Consider the following 18,027-nt stretch of genomic DNA (forward strand, 5'->3'; position numbering starts at 1 on the left):
AACATTGCTAAAAATCCCTTGCAGTCCTGGATTAAACTAGGCTTGGCAGAAATCGCACAGTGGACTAGTTGAAAGACTGCTGATGCGTGGAAATCAAGGAAAAAAACCCAAAAACCTAGTCATTTTAAAACATGAGTAGGCCAGCTGTTCTAAAATTAGTCTCCTTGTTATGAGCATTATACCAGAAAGGAAGAGATTGTCACCACGTGTCAGCTTTAGCTGACATCTGTTATAAGAAAAAAAATTCACCTCCCAAGTAGGCAGCACAAGCATTTGTTCATTATGTATTTTGTAAAGGGTGGTCCCTATAGCACAACATTTTAAATAAATATGCAAATCATTATATCACTATTCTAAAAGAGCTATGACTTCAACGAGGTTTTAAATAACCCAAGAGGCTTCACACTTTTTTTCCACTAACTCACAACAGACCCACCTGTCAGCTATGTAAAATTAGCATATAAGAGGTATTGGAAGTTTTGTGCGTATACTTCTCCTAATTGGAATTGACACAGTTATCAAAGTTTCAAAGGTTTATTCAAATCATTCTCATAGCCTAGTTTTGCACATGAAAAACATGTCAGATAACAAAAGCGTCTGGCAACAAACTGACTGTTTCTCATTCTGGCATTGTACCCATCACACAGCAAATATTGACTGGCATCAGTGCATACAGGACTACTCCAAAAGCACTGAAGAAAGAAGCTTTGTAAGCTGTGACTGCCTCCTTGTTCTCCCACATTTATGAAATTCTCTTGTATTGTGCAGCTGGCACCTGGCCATCTCAACCCCCAAATACCTTTCCCAGTACCACCCCTTCCCCAAAATGAAGTTCCATGCTTTCACAGAACAAACATCAGAGCATTTTAAATTGTTTTAGGAGAGGAAAAGAGAGAACAGCTTTGCATCAAAACTGATGCAGTCTCTTACATAAAGGAGTCTTGCAACTTTGTGCCAGCAACAGTACATGAAACTCCTGTCTCTTAACAGAAAGGAGTCACTATGTCTACAGTCATATTGAGTGTACTTAGGCACTATGTCTACAGTGGTTCATAACATCACACCTAAAGACGATCCAGTGGAGGTTAACCAGGCAGAGGAAGCTCCTCTTATCCATGGAACACCACTGGACACAATGCCCCACTTCCCTGCACCAAATGCATTTTGTAAAGCTACATTCTGCCATACCTAAGAAACCGCATCTACCACTATCTTTCAGTATCCAAACTGCAGTAACAAGTGTAGCTTGTGGTACTGAGAAGCATGACAGAAGGAACAAATAGCTTAAGAGAGCACTAGTTAGAGGAAGATGTAAATTCAGCCATCAGGGCAAGCCCTGATGGGCTGGGAACCCTGAGTGATGAGGGAGCTCACCGATGTCATTGCAAGGCCAGAAAAATCTTAGAAAGTTTATGCTCATGGGAAGAGGTTCATGAGGACATGATGAAAGCAAATATCACTCCCATCAGCTTCAAGGAGGATCTGGGATCAGCCTTACATCAGCCTTACACCATCAAGGTGATGGAGCAAATAACCTTGGAAATCATTTCCAAAAATATGAAGGACAAGAAGGTCATTGGGAGTGGTACAAATAGATTTACAAAGGGGAAATCATGTCTGAGCAACCTGATAGCCTTCTACAAAGAGATTACTAGCAAGTCTGAAGAAGATAAAAAACTGGGAGTAGCGGCTGATAGACCAGATGGCTGTGCTGCCATTCAGAGGGACCTCAATAACCCAGCGGAACGGGCTGCCAGAAATCTCATGAAGCTCAACAAAGGGAGACACAGCGTTCTGCACGGGGGAGGAATAAGCCCACGCACCAGTACCCGCTGGGGGATGACTGGCTGCAACGCAGCTGGGCAGGAAAGGACCTGCGGGTCCTGGTGGACAGCAAGTCGAGCGTGAGCCAGCAACGTGCCCTGGCAGCAAAGGTGGCCAACAGCATCTCGCCCTGCCCGAGGAAGAGCGTTGCCAGCAGGTCGAGGGAGCCGATTCTTCCCCTCTGCTCAGCACCGGTGAAATGACACCTGGAGCGCTGGGTCCAGTTCTGGGCTCCCCCATACAGAAGAGACGTGGACATTGTGGAGTGAGTGCAGCCAAAGGCCATGAAGATGACTACGGGATTGGAGCACCTGACGTTTGAGGAGAGGCTCAGAGATGTGGGATTGCTTATTCTTGAGCAGAGAAGGCTTGCGGAGATCCCGTCAGCGTGTGTAAATACTTGATGGGGGTGTGGAAGAAGACGGAGCCAGGTTCTTCTCCAGTGGTATTCTGGGAATGGAGGAGGGGCAACAGGCACAAACTGAAACACAGGAAATTCCCCTTAAGCATAAGGAAAGCTATTTTATGGCGAGGGTGGTCAAGCACGGGAAGAGGCTGCCCAGAGAGGCTGTGGCATTTACATGCTTGGCGATGCTCAAACCCCAGCCGGACAATGTCCTGGGCAACCTGCTCTAGCTGACTCTGCTTTGAGCAGGTGGCTTCTCCTTCAACCATCTCCACAGGTCCCTTCCAGGATCAACTATTCTGCTGTTCTTTTCTCCTGTGCTAAGGGCTGTGATCCCTTTACTGACATCAGTATCAGAGACATCCCAGCCATTCCATGATACACCATGCTCTGGAGCACACTGTCACTGAAATCACACCCCCAATATGTTTAGATGGTTCTGACCACATTTGATGCACACATACCCTTTACCCTCTTTTCTCATATGCTTCCTTTACCACTGCTGCCGGCCTCAGCCACCCAACTAAACCATCACAACAGCTTCTCTCTCTTCTCCCCCCCCCCCCGCCCCTTCTCGGTCCCCCCAGAAGAGCATTCTTCTGTCTCTGAAGGGAAGGAAAACAGTGCAAGTCCAAAAAAACCACTGAAAAGTATAATCAAAATGCTTCTGAAAATTGGCCAAATGCAAACTGTGATGAATTACTTCTGTCTTTTAGTGTTCTGCAGATCAGTACTATATAATATGACAGAACACATTTATGTAACGAAAAAGTATTTTCCACATCTCCATTTTAAGATGATTAGGTTTTCTGCTGGGGGAGTTTCTACCTGTCTGAAAGTAGGAAGAGGTACTATTATCTTTTTTATGCAGCTGCTGAATATGGTAAGCAGTGGGCTGGAACAGAGATGAAGTCGAATTAAAGATGGTTTGGTTTATTCTGGCTTGCAGTATTCAAACTGCACTAGAAAAAATTCAATTATAAAACTAATTACATCTCTAATTGCTTAAACAATCAGCCAGCTGACTTTATGGTGCTCTTGATACTATGCAGGTGCACTTGCAGGTGTTAACTCTGCAATACCTAAGAGTTACATTGCAGTATCCTAACTTACACACAGGAGTGCTAGGAGGATAAAATACCATTGTATTACATACATGCACAAATATATGGGAAAGTTAACCAAGCTTTATTAGCAAATACAATTCCCTTATTTATACATATATAGCTATTATCTGTTCTGTCTTCCTGTGAGGGGTACCTAAACTGCTTTACAATCATTCTGGTTCTGACATTTCTCCCTTTAGCTTCTATATGGCCAAAATTATTGGTTGCATCTGACCAGAATTTGTACTTTGAGAGGGCTGTATTTCTGGCAATTACAGCAGCATTAATAACTAGTACCACCTACCACAAATGCCTGCCTCTTACTCTGAGGTGTCATCTTATCACTACACTTGAATAAAAGAGTCATCTCCAAAACAGGTATTTGCTTTGTACATACCAAATAAATTAGGAAAAAGGCACAACTAGTAGTGAATCGGGCCCATTATGTTCAAAATGTTCAGTCACTTAACCCTTTTGGCTGTTCCCTATATTTCATCAACTTTTAAATAGAGGGGAAAAGTTCAATTTTTTTTTAATTTAAAAAGGAAATTAATGGCTTTTAAAAATCCTTTTTTCTGCATATAAAACTAAATTCAGCCTAAATTCACAAATATATTCTGCCTCCCAGCATTTCTTTTAAACAAATTTAATGCTTCATTGAAAAATTAAAAGCCAGTTTTAAATCTAAGCTTCCTGAACAGTCATATTGAGACTCTTTTAAATCTTGAACAAGAATCATTTTTCAGAATGTACAAGTGTTTCAGCTGTAGTGAACAAAGAAATGTGTTTACAGGCTGCAATTAGCAAAAACCTGACAGTGACTGTATTGGTTTGCTATTGCTATGCATGTTTCGGCTATAAACTCAGATTTCATGTACAAATACTGCTAAACTTTCCCGCTAGACACTGCTGGATGAATAAAAATCTCAAGTAACATTAACTTAATTGGGTTCCGAAAGAAAACAACCCCCACCTGAAACACAATGAAGCCACTGGAAAAGGCGGTGAAAGATACAGGATTAGAAGAAACCACAGTAATGTGCAAAGAAGGGCATTAAGTAGCAAATGACTGGCAACGGAGCAAGTGGTCCATAAAATTGTCCTCTAGCTGACAGACAGTTCAGAGCTTAGCTGGTTCTTCAAATGCATCATTATATATTGCTACGTGAGCAAACGCACAACTATTCATCCCTCTACCTTTGCAAACAAAAGTAATTCCTTTCCTCATCCATACACATAAATCTAGTAAAATATTTCCTCAATATCCCGTCTTGGGTCTCATCTGCTTCTTAGCACCATTCCCATATACAAACAGGAGTTGTCTATGGGAGCGCAAGGGAGTCTTCACAAAACTCCCTGATGCTATAAAAGCAGCTCTCCGTCCCGGATTCTCAGGCCGTGCAAAGACAACTGATTTCAGCTAGACTCTGCAGGCACCCATGCTTTTGTAGTAGCAGATTTCAATACACCAGCTTGCCTTAGTGTCATACAGTGATGTTTGCTGTTTTCTGAGTACCTAATAAATCAGCTCACTCGCACAAATTATGTTGAGCTGAAATATCATGTCAGTAAAGCTATGGCAGGATTATTTTCAATCATGACTGCACAAAAGAGTTAAATACACTAAACTCACTTGTGAGTTGAGTTGTTTCAAAAATTTAATTTGGACACCATTTAAAATGCTGTTTTTGCTGGATGAGAGACAAAGTCACTTCACTGGAAAACATTCTGTAGGGAGTCAAGGCTGTTTAGTAGTTTGAAACTGTCTGAAATGTCAAAAATACTGAGTCCTCCTCTCCAACTTGTAAGGCGTCAGGAAGTATTTAGGCAGTATGTTTTCCACTGAACTAATTCTGCAGCATAGGAAGCGTTGATTTGTTGTTTTTCAAACAATTTGGTGTTTACCACCTGTACATTCTACTACTCTTTTAAATTCACTTTTTTCATAATTTTGTTTGAAATTGAGAAAAGTTTTGACCATATGGTTCAGTATGGCATTTACAAGAGTCCAATGATACAAACATTGCCAGCAAGCTACTGCAGTACCATTGGCAGTAATTTCTCCCCTCCTCTTCTAATAGTCTAATTGATAAAATCACTGCATTTTCAATTCAAGTTTGCTTCCTTCCCCCAAGCTAAAATTATAGGCAGCTTAATAGAAGATAAAATGGTATCTGGTATACAACACAGAGGCCCACACGCTCAAACCTGCGAGCCTAAAATATCCCGATGTCCGACTGATTTTCTCAGTTTTAAATACCTGCAACACCAATTGAAAGCCAGACAGGAGGAAAAACTAAAAACCACAACACCCAAAAAGTCAGAGCATGTCATTTGGCACTTAAGTACAAATGTAGTTGCTCTATTGTATCCTGCGAAATCTGAAGAGGCAGATCATGGATTCAGATACCTTTTGAACCCTTAGTGCTAGCGGTATTACTGAAAATCTGCTGAAATTATTACTTACTGTGCTCACTATTCAAAAGCCAGTATTTCCTAAAGATTTACCTCTCTATTGCATTAGCACAGATTTTTTTCATACAGAAAATAACACAGTATATCAGTTAGAGCAGTGTAGTTGGTAATGATAAAGTGTGGGTTTTTTTTATGGCAACCACTAAAATTATGTCATAAATAAAAAATGAAATGATCAAGAGTATATGTAAACATACATACACACACCCCTAAATTAAAACATGGCACTGTAAACTCTTCTTTCTCCCCAGCTTCACTCTGCCCTTAAGGAAAATAAAACAAAACAAAAAAACCCCAGAAGGCTGAATGTGGATTGTGATTTTACATCGAGTTATCTTTGCATTTCATTTATCTGATGTTATTAGCAGAAAGTAAACACAAATTTTGGAAAAAAAAAAATATTGCCAGGATCATTTCCACTGCTGCAAAGGCAAGCATAGAAAAAACTATCCTTGTAACTGTGTTTTGTTCCTTAAAACAACAGACAAACCAGGGCCGAGGACATCTTGTAAAACGTCATGATGATTTATAACAAAACATTTCAGAACATATGTTGCATATGCATGGTTAAAACTGTTACACAGCATTCTATTTTCTAGTTACCTTCTGCTCAGCTGGTTGCTTCAGAGGAGTAAAATATCATGAAGTCAAGGACAGTAAGGACAAACTCAGATAAGAGGCAGGAAGCACATAAACATACAGAATCACAGGGCCAACTAAAAGTAAAGTAGGCATCATTTCGATCACAGTATGTACTTACCCATATTCCAAGCAGTAGTAGGAGTTCCCTGTGTTCACTGCAGAAGAACCAGCTAAGCTCAGTTAAAGAATGACACGACTAAAGAGGTAAATGCCATGGGCTTTTTATGATGTATATTTGGTGTTCTTCAACTTTTGCTGTAATTTTATCAAAATATGTAGAACAGTGCGGTGGGTTAACCTTGGCCAGGTTCCAGACACCCACCTAGCCATGCTCCCACTGCCCCTGCTCAACAGGATGGGGGGGGAATAAGATGGAAAAGCTCATTGGTCAAGATAAAGACAGGGAGATCACTTATCAATTAACGTCATGGGCAAAACAGAGTCAACTATTGTCAATTAAAACAGATTTGGATAGTGAGAAACAAACACAAAGAGATTAAAACGGCACCTTTGCCCTGCTTTTTTCCAGGCTCAGTTTCACTCCCCTGCCTGTCCTGCATTCTTGTCCTTTCTTAAATATATTTTCAGAGGCACCACCAACTTTGTTGGTCGGCTCAGCTACGGCCTGCAGTGGATCAACACCTCACCGACTCCTCATCTTCCTTGTCCGTTCCTCTGAAATCAAATCCTATTAGCAAAGTTTGAGGAATGCTCATGTCAATTCCTCTGCCTGAATAATGTTCACTATTTACAATTCTAGGGACACTGCACATTTCCCCTGTGTTACTGATTTTTCACCTAAATCCCTGTATTATGGCTCAGATGACTAGGTCAACAATGAAGCATGGACTACTTCCAAATATACCACTTTGCCTTACTGTTATAACCTCTGTGTAACAATTCTCTAAAACAACATTACACTTGAAACTCCAGCTGACAGCATAAGACTGTATTTTACAGCTGTTGTATTTCAGCATTTTTAAGCTCACAGTATTTTCTATGATACTGGTCTGAATTCTTCATGAAATAATTTCTATCCTACCACTGCACATAGAGGGATCCTATTATGAGGTACCTTATCTCAGGGGCAGGGTTCTTCATGCTTATCACAATGACACTTTTCTATTTACTTACTAGGATTGACAAAATAGATTCTATCCATATTTTTGTTTACTGAGCCATTTCCTGTGTGGAAACAAATTTGATTTAAAATGGTACTGAAGTATTGAAATGGAGAAATCTAATGTGCCTCTGCCATACAAAGGCAGGTATAAGGGCAGCATTCAAAAAGGCAAAATGGAAAAAAAAAATAAGATTGGGGAAGTCACTCAAGTTTTCTGCTATTCTTCTATACTTTATTTTCAGAATAACTTTTGCCACGTAAGTCTCTTATCTCCCTCTCAAGCTTCTTAATCTCATGCTTAATTCCTTGAGCCCCACCCACTGGCTCTGTGTCATTTCAAAAGCAGGAAGATAGAAAAGAAAGATTTCTAAAGAAAAAAAGAAAGATTTCTAAAAACAGAGGATACTAGTCTTTGGCAATCAGAATCAGGAAGACAGAACTGATGCTCGAAAAGGCTCATATGATTGTTTCAGGACTGATATGACATAGGATTGGGAGAGTCTTAAGAACAGAAGAATTAAATTATCAAAGCTGCAGAAACTTTTACATAAGTGCTCTTGACTTCCCTTTCCACATCATTACTTTTTTCCCTTTATTAAACAGAGATCAAAAAAATCATTCCACTCATGGACAGTAGGCATCTCAAACCCATCCTCAAGCTATTTCTGTACATTCTAAAATAATTCATATGCAGAAGCGCAGTGTTTAATCTTCATGAAACAGAAGATTTGAGCTAAAACCTCATGAGAATGCCAAAGCTCTCTGAACTGTTACATAAACCCCATTTTAAAAATGTTGTCAACTTTGAGAAGAGATCTGTAAATGTTATCATTTCCTGAAGATTTTTTTTCTACAAAAAAAAGCTTGAGGCAGTCCAGTACTCCAATGCCACAGAGAATTTTGTTTTCAGACTAAAAGAATGTGAGAAACATAGGCAGCTGCATGAAAATACAGGTTTCCTACCTTTTATTCACCTAGTACAAGACTAACTCTGGATCACTCATCTTACTAGGAATTTCCTAGTAAAAGGGAGAATCGTGGTAGAGCAGTCCCTGAGACTGTAATAGTAACAGTTCTTTTGGCAATGCGTGCAGTGCAGATGATATCAAAGATATGCCAATAACTTAAGCAGGAGCTTCCAATAAAATCTCTTGTAGTGCATGTTATACTCTGTGAATCAAAGTGATAGGGGCAACCCTGGGTACCTGGCATTTTTATTGCACACGTAGTTGGTTCAACTACCTTATATGCAAAAGTGCATCGCTCAGGCAAAAGTCTGCGCTCCAGACGTATTTGTATTTGTCCCAGACGTAAGTTACCAAATTGATTCACAGTCTCCAAAGAAAATCGTCATCAGAAGCACAGAAATTACTTCCATCTGATCTACCTTCCAGTGACAGAACTGTAAAAAAGTTTCCTCAAGTGTTCCTGTGAGCTCCTTCCAGCTCATCATTGCATTCAATGACCAAAATATAAATGATTTTAGCAACCTGATAGCCTATTCCTGCTTTCGAATGTTGCTCAGAGATTTAAAACCACAGGCAAGCCACACTAAGGATTCTAGTAGAAACCATCAATGTACTTATAAGGATATCACCATTTTCCATATAATTAAGCTTCTTTTTCTCAAACTGGAGATTGGAATGCACACTACCGATGAGATCATTTACTGACAGAAAACCAACGCGTAAGGTTTAGACACTGAAGTGGCATCTTCATGTTGGTGTATCTCTTTTAATTAGCTTTACTTTTCATGTAGGGTAAATAAAACATTAAGGAGTCAGCCAGACAGATAAGCGACAAACTGTTTTTCAAACAGCTCCATGAAATGAGCAAGAATAAAGCTTGAAGAGTGTTGTATTTACCTCTGTAGCTCCCAGGGCACTTTTAAGAACACTGGGTCAGGTACACCAAGACACTGAGGAAAAAGTGCAATTTCTTTCCCACTGAGCTGTCAAGGCATTCATGCTGTGAATAGCTAACACCCTTCTTTGACAACCAAGCAAATATTTCTATTTTCTGCCATTCTAGTCATGAAGTATCTCAGCATTGCCTCAGTTGATTTAGTGCCAATTCAAGTCAGACTTTAGATGTCTGAGCTAGTAACCGGACCAAATATTCTTGATGAAGCCTTGTCACAAACTCATAGAGTGCTGCTTAATACATTTCCAAATAGTTAGATAGTAAAAAAGGTTGTAAAGCTGAAAAGGCGGCAGAAAAGCAGAACACACATTCACTGAACTGCCAGAATGTCGATTTAAGTAGTGCACACAAGTCAAATATGCTGCGGCTTCTACTTATTGTTCACGTTGCTTTAAAAAAAAAAAACAACTTAAACTTTTAAAAGACTATGTAATTCCTTAAAATCAATTCTTTATTTCCCACACTTTGAAAATGCAGGTATTTAGAGAAGCATAATTGATAACCAAGTCTATCCAGGCAGAACTGAGACAAGGCTAAATAAACACATCCTATTCAAGTGGTAATTGTGCAAAGATACTATAAACATTATTTTTTCTTAAATCTTTTCAAATATAAATTTATAATTACACTGAACTTGCAGCTATTGACCAGAAGTTTCCACTACCAATACCACGAAAGTGGAACACAGAATGAAGGGAAGAATACTTCTTTCAGTGGGGACAGATCCCACGGAACCTGCTCAGAAACCACTGGATTAGTACTTCACAGCTTTTTTTTTCGTGGGATAAGAATAAACAGGCAGGAATAATGGTTCAGTGTGTGAATACACAAACACAAAAAGCAACAAAATAAATTAGAGTACAGACTTTGTGCCAAGAGTTTAGAGTAAAGCACTTCTGAGATTAGATTCCGTCCTTTGAGCTATGCTGCATCACACAGTCTTCCCGTACTCAGCATTTCTATTTCAGGCGGGATTTGGTTTAGTGTTTTAAATCCCATACTTACAATCAACAAAGAATTAAAGTGTCCGTTAACTAAATATGGCTTGAACAGTACTTACCAATACTGGCATAACCGGGTGTTGATGGATCTCCTCCGCTGTTCAAGGAAACCATGAAAGCTTTATCAGCAAGATCTGTAGTCTTTGGTAAGTCACAAGGATCAACGTAAAGAAGAACACCGCCAAACCCTGCATCTTCTAACAGAGAAAGCTGAAGGAACAAAATAACATACATGACTATTAACAAAAACGATGTCAGAACACATTATTATTTATTTTAATTACTGTGGAAATAGAGGCTTTACCATGCACCAGGCTCTCACCATGCTATGCTCTGTACAAACAGAATAAAGACAGGTGCAATTCCAAACTGCTTGTAACATAAATACAGCAGCGATTCTTTGAAAAAACAAAATCAAAACACCAAAAAACTAATTCAAAGTCATGTTTCCCAGTTAACGTCAAAAGCTACCTTCAAGGCCTAATGACAAAAAGAATTCTTACTTTTAAATGATATGTAACATGTTGAGGAAATGCAGTGCTAACACGCACTACAGCTGCATTTCAGATTTGCAACTGTTCCACCTTCACCTCTTCTATTGTGATAGTCAGACGAGGCGGGTGTGTCGGAGATGATATTCAGGTGAGGTACTGGCCATGACTCAGCACGGTACACAGAGAGATATGAGTGGAGCCACCTTTCTCCCTACACATTGGACACTTGCTAGACTTACAACCCTAGCATATTTTCATGTGGTATAAATACCACCTTGAAAATGCCTTAGTTTTGAAATTAATCTCATTAAAACATCTTCAGTAGATCGTAGATCTTCCATATTTTCCATAATACTAGCAGTACGACATTCCTGCTTAGTTTACCTCTTCAAGGACATACATAAGTGTGTACAGCACATACTAGATGTTTGCATACACTGGTATCAGTCTTGCACAGAATTTCTGAACAGAGTTACTCTTCAGTTAAGAGAAAAAAAACAAAAGTAGTTTACAGATTTAAAAAAAAAAAAAAGCAGTCTAGCTTTGCCAAACCTTGGAGTCTGCCTCCTGTTAGACAGACAGCTTTTATTCTGTCTCATTAGAACATCACAGCTTGAGTTGGTAACTGTAATTAGCCTTTCCAAAAATGTATAGATCTGGGGCAGCAAATCAGGCAAACTTCCCCAAAGTCAAGGACGCAAGCATCCAAGCACCATACCTTGTAGCAGCAGCTGCCTATAGATCAATTTTGACTGAAAAACCTCACGTTTTCCCTTTCATAGGGAACTGAAAAATAAGGGGATTTTATTCCGAATTAGATGAAATCAAATTTTAATGTGGCACATACTCCCATGAAATGAGATGACCTTTCTGTGTAATGCTCTGCATATTTGGAATTGACTGAAGATACAACAATGAAACAAAGTTATATTAATTTTTCAGACACAAGTAATTCTGGTATTTAAGGTTTTCCTTACCATTCACTATGCTCTACTGATGACTTTCCAAATGGCTTCAAATGGTCTGAGGAATGACTGCAAGTATATGATGTTTCTGGACTACACTCTCATTTTGTAGGAACCTGAGACCTTGTTACTATAGCTCCATTTCTCAGTTCAATTGTCCTTCTCCTTCTGTCTTTTAGAACCTTCATTTTTTCTGTGTGTGTATATATATATATATATTTTCAATTTATCTCCTAGCTGTTGGTTTTAAGGAATGTTTATGCATAGTTCTTTGTGGGTTTACAAGTATGTAAATTACATGAATATATGGTATTCAGTTTAAGCCTCAAAACCACTTGACGTTTAGTTCTGCTTTTCTTGAAAGTTAAGACAGAAAAAAAAAGTATAAAAATAGCAGCCTATTTGCCATTTCTGAGTAAACATATCTAATATTGTGATTCACCAAGATTTTGACACTATAGTCTTAATTCAGATAAACAGATGCAAGTAAACCTGTGAATCACCTGTGTAATCCTACAAATATTATTCAAATAAGCAATCCCTAGATGAAAAAGGATAGTCTCTGAGAGAACTCTATTCCGATGAAAATGAGTGTGCAGTGAGAATGTAAGTGATTAGCACAGATGTTTAAAAATGTAAAAGGTTAAAAACGTATTACAGACCTTAAATGTAATGCAGGAATAAAAATTTCCAAAATGGTAGGTTAGTTTATTGCTGTATCGTTCTGTTCATGTTCATATTCATATATTCAGCCAGGATTTGATTGCACAATAAAAGGGGTGGGGACACTATAGGAGAAGCAGGATGCATCATAGCTAAATGAGGTAACAATTGTCTTTTCCTGCATCCATGCTAGTACCTTTTTATTCATCTCTAGTCTTATTTAATAGCATAGAAGTGAGGAAACACAGATGCAGTCTTGTTTTTTTTTTTTTTTTAAGAGAGTTTTAAAAACTTTTTACTTCAGAAAAATCACTATTAAATTCCTCTGTTTCACTGAGAGAAGGTAACTACGCAGTCGCTATTCACAGAGTGCAGCAATCACTGCTGCCATGGCTACAATCTCTAGTAAGGAGTTGTGTTGTACTTGTGAAATTATAAAACAGCTTTCAGATTTCAGCTATAATTGCTGCTTTTTAACTTTCCAACAGTGACATCACAACTATGTCGACAATAAATTAGTATTGTTGCTTACATTTTCATCTTAAATAAGTCAACACCTAAACAGCCATGAAGTGCCCTAGCACAAAGACTCTGAAGAAGGTACCGAGTATTTTTTTACATGGCCAAAGATTGTAGATTAAGTCCTTCAAGTAAACTGGTACACATCTATTCAAATCAATGGATTATCTTAGATTGTAGAACCAGTTAACATCAGAATCTGCTCCTTATGGTTTTGGGTGTATGCCTCCTCCATCTCCCAAAGCCACAAACATCTCAGAATAAAATGGAAACAGCAGAACCCTCGACAAGAAAACCGACTCTGGTGCCCACTGTTAACCCTTTCATTGTTTATGGCTGCTCATATCCTCAGATTTTTAGTGTCACTTAAAAAACAGTAACTCTTTCAATCCAGTATATTAAATCGCCCCATAAAACTTTCTGGACTCAGTTTAATCTAATATGAGACACTTGCTGCTTTGTCAAAGGCTCTGTCATGTAACTGGGGACAGATTAGCCTTGTAAACTCTACACACCATAAGGCACCATTAAATTGCCTTTTAAAGACGATATGGCTGAAGCACTGAAAAGACACATCTTTCTTTTAAGTAGTGACTAGTGATTTTGGAAGATTTAATTCTACCCAGGGAGGTTCTTATATAATAAGTTAATGCTGGAATGTAAAGTGCAATAACTATAACATCAATAGCTTTAGATACATTAAGAGGGCGCCCTAATAACACATTCAAGTTTCTGGACAGGAGAGCAAGATAACTGATCTGGAAGAGTAAACAAAAGCAATTCTTTATACAGGCAGATTGCAATAGTCTAAAGAACTGGGTTTTGCTCTAACAGGAAAACTCAAAGCTACTTTTCCATTTTACTTGTGCTGTCTCTGAATGTTGCAGAGGAAACAGTCATCTTTTGTACTGGCACATAGGTAACAGAGACCAGCTCTGTACTCTACATTTGAGCCAAGCTTTACTCTTGGGCTTTGGCCACAAACCTACTACCAGACAGGTATTAGGTCCAAAATAAGGAAGCTGAGCAGGACTCTGCTGGAAAAAAGAAGCAACAAGAAGCAGGGGGCCACTACCTCTCACAGCTAACTTTAATGTGTTTTATCTCACCTGAGGCTAGTGTGCACCTGAATGAATGCTTCATCAGGGGTTACATTAGCCAACTGAATGCAGGAATGAACCTACCAAAAAGAGGCAACTACAGCTTCTCTATGTGAAACTCCAGCGTAATGTGTAAGAGCTGTTCTCAAACGACTGTCTGTAAACACAGAAGCGATGCAGCACGTACTGGCCTCAAGCTGTACTTGTTATCTTTCAGCTGAGAGCAGTCTCGCTCCCTGAAGATCCTTTCCCCTGGTCTCCTCTTCCCAGCTGAGACTATCCTTGCACCTCCTAAGCATCAAAAAGCACAAGAACAATCAGATAATCAGGCTTCATTCTTGTTCAGAGAGTACATTGGACTGGTTACCCACTAACCACAGAGCCTCAGAAAGATTAAAAACATGCACATCAAGGCATGTGGCTGTTTAAGAAGTACTCTCACTTTCCAGCTGAAAAGAAAGCCTGACTCCATCAGCACTACTCTGATGCTCTGTTCATGGGAGCCATATCTGGGGTTGAGTTTCAGCTGTCATCTCCTGGGCAGAGGGCAGAAAAGCACATCACACTTTGGTCTCATCTGGATTACAGCAAGTAAGAGTGCAGAGGTAGCTAAGAAAGGGCTTCCTAAACTGTTCTGTCAATGCATCCGAACACCCTGTCGTGTCTGATCCAGCAAGACCCTAATGGCTTGAAGACAATTAAATGAGCATGGCATCTTTTCTTTCCCTCTAGTTGATTCCCAGTAATAGTTCTGTTTACAAATGATTTATAAAGTAGTAACGCATGATCAACTGATAAGGTGCATCACAACATAGTATATTGCTAAAAGTGATGGTTAACGATGATTACGAATACATCAGAAAAAAAAAGATGACACAGGTAACCGTGGATTATATCAACCTACCAATTACATTTTAAAATAGCTTCTCCTTATTAGCAATTCTTCCCACTATATTTGCAAGTGGTCCCAAAATATGGTCAAACCTTCTGAGAACCTTGCTGTGCCACTGTCTAGACAGTTCTCCATCTCTGTGAAACCTCTTTGCAATCAGTCATGGTGTTAAATGTGCAGACAGCTACAGTATCAGCATTGTGGTTTGTCTTCCTCTCTCTCTCCCCCCGGTAAAGGTCATCTCTTCCTCTCTCCCCTTTATCCCTCCCTCAAGTTGTAATGGCTGTGCTTTATAAGGTATAGTACCAGCCCCATTACTGATAAATATTGCCTCTGTAAGGCTTCTTTAGTCTGCTTTCTATGCTTGTCCATTTACTGGTCTCGATCCACAGTAATGATTGAACCACTGAACAGTTGGCACGGAAGACTTATTTCACAGGAGGAAATATCTCAGACCTGCAGTACATTCCTGCAAGTCTAATGAAAATGGGATATTGAGTAGACAAGAGGCAGATCCTGCTAACGCACCACACTGAGAAGGCATTAATAAAATCTGGAGAGTTTACCCCTTAATGGAAGAGGGAAAAGCCATATAAGAAATCACAAGAGAGAGTGACAGATGGAAAAGAATACAGAAACTTAGAGCAGAAATTAGATACCACAAAATCCAACCTCGAGAAACAAAGCTGTGAAAAACCTGTTCACTAACCCATGGAACAACCTGTTCTTTTTTCAAATGACACATTATGTAAGATAATACAGTTCGGTACAGGCCATATTGGCTTACAATTCTATGTAACAAGTGACTTTGTCATCATGGAAGGTTCTATCCTTACTCAAAACAAGTAGCACTAACACCGTGTCTGGAAAAGTTAATTTAAAATACAGCAACTTGCAAATGCATTTCACCATTTGTATATACATCGATGAGAGTTTTTCAGCATGTGATAAACCAAACTCTAGGGCTGAAAAAAATGAACCAGATCCCTTCATATTACTATAGGTTCCCTCCTGTTACATTTTACTTCTCAGTACTAGGTTCAATACAAATCCAGTGACATTTTCTTATTAGATCCAATTCTGCTTTCAACTATATTACATAAGCCTTCAGACTTTCAATCATTACCTAATGGTTAAGATGTACCAGTAAATAAAACAATACAAACTAGCTGCACAACAGTATTTAAGATTTCTCTTTTATCTAGTTATCACGTATCTTCAATACTATGCTAGCATAATTTCTAAGTCTACATTTTAAAATGACCTTTAGCACACCACGCTGCCTTAAGCCAAAAGTGCCTCAAAATGTGGTTCTCGTCTTCAGAAGGCATTCATGTGCGTGTATTTCACATTATTGGAAGTGTATATCTTGACTGTATCCTCACTCCTGTACAGAGATACTTATATTAACAGACAGTATTAGGTTGTTCATTGAAACTACTCGCATGTTTTGGAAGGCCTTTCTACTGCATCACCACAACGCGGCAGAAAAAGGCTCTTGTGTTAATCAGAATCAAAGCAATTATGCCATACACTGGGAGCTTCTGACTGACGTCAGTACCATGAAGATTATGTACCCAACCTCAATAAACTTATTTATATGAAAACCTGGAAATTTCAGTCACAACTGAAAGTCACAATAATTAAAAAGGAACTGAGAGGCTCTGGAGAGGGGCACCTTTGGTATACCAAGGCAACAAAGCTTTAAGTGGTAAACTAAGCAAGCTTTTATCTTCTGCCTTAACTCTTATAACTAATTTTAATGTTTAAAAAAAAAAGTGTATCAAAATATGTCTGTTGTCTAGCAAAATGACAGAACCCTAAATAAAGAGATTAAACATGCTTTAGCTACAGGCACTTACAGAATGCTTAAACATGGGATTTTTTAAGCTTAATAGGGCAGTTTGCACTCCTTAAATCTGCACACAAAATTACAAAAATTGTATTTTACACAATGTCTGCATTAGTGTAAATGATATCACAGTTCATTAGACAACAAAGGCCTTTAAGTGTCAGCTACTGACAGTACAGCAAAATTCCTACTGGATCATGTTATTATTCTAGCATATGACCTCTTCCACATAACTTCAGGCCAAAAGTCTTCCTCTTCCTAAAGTCAGATTCACAATTGCACTGTTTATTACAAGTCCATTCAGGTGCTAACACAGTAAAACCTGGACATAACGCATTCGTAAAATAAAAACTTAATGGATATTCCTGCTTATATGTTAATTGCCTGCATATAATTGTCATCCCCTTTTCTCTGCCCCTTCTAGGTAATCCACAGAAAAATGCATGCAGAATTTTATATTCAAAGTCATAATACATATGGAGCATTGAAACAAAAAACATTTTAAAGAAGAAAAACTAATTAGTAAAACAAACAATACACACAATAATATTTCAGAGGAAGAAAGAAAATATCTCATAGATATGTGAAAAAATACATACACGTACCTGTTACATATTACTCTGTTTAATATGTTTAAAATCAAACATATTAATAAAAATTTGCAACAGCTGCATCTCCTATTGCCACTACACTTCAGTGCAACGATCAGCATTAATTAGACAAATAACAGTAACCAGTTTTTAACTACTGTGTTTTTCAATTCGTAGTGCAACGTGCAAAAGACATGGTTCATTAACCTGAGACACAGCTTTACTAGCTGGACAGGCTACAAGTTATTAATTACTCTTTTCCACTGAAGTTCCAATTAAAATCGTGACACTCTGAAAGGAACTCCCATCTCATTTTACTAATTGGCAGTATGTAAAATTACCAAGCAAGGGGAAAGTGCCATTTAAACTGTTGGAAGACCTCACTGACATAACATCTTTTTATTTCTGAAACAGACTGCTTGAGTAGAAAAATAAGACTTTACATAGTGCAG

At 38.7% G+C, this 18,027-nt stretch overlaps 1 protein-coding gene across 1 annotated transcript in view; it reads right to left on the minus strand.

Annotated features, from left to right (window-relative positions):
- The window catches only part of NAALADL2 (N-acetylated alpha-linked acidic dipeptidase like 2), a 293,187-nt gene that overhangs the window by 179,598 nt on the left and 95,562 nt on the right, over window positions 1–18,027 (minus strand). Inside the window, 1 exon segment of the mRNA XM_087739630.1 lies at window positions 10,560–10,710. Coding sequence (XP_087595756.1) covers window positions 10,560–10,710 — 151 coding nt within the window.

Source organism: Nipponia nippon, unplaced genomic scaffold (genome assembly GCF_047370975.1).
Source record: "Nipponia nippon isolate SJK-2023a ecotype South Korea unplaced genomic scaffold, ASM4737097v1 scaffold_7, whole genome shotgun sequence".
Taxonomy (NCBI): domain Eukaryota; kingdom Metazoa; phylum Chordata; class Aves; order Pelecaniformes; family Threskiornithidae; genus Nipponia; species Nipponia nippon.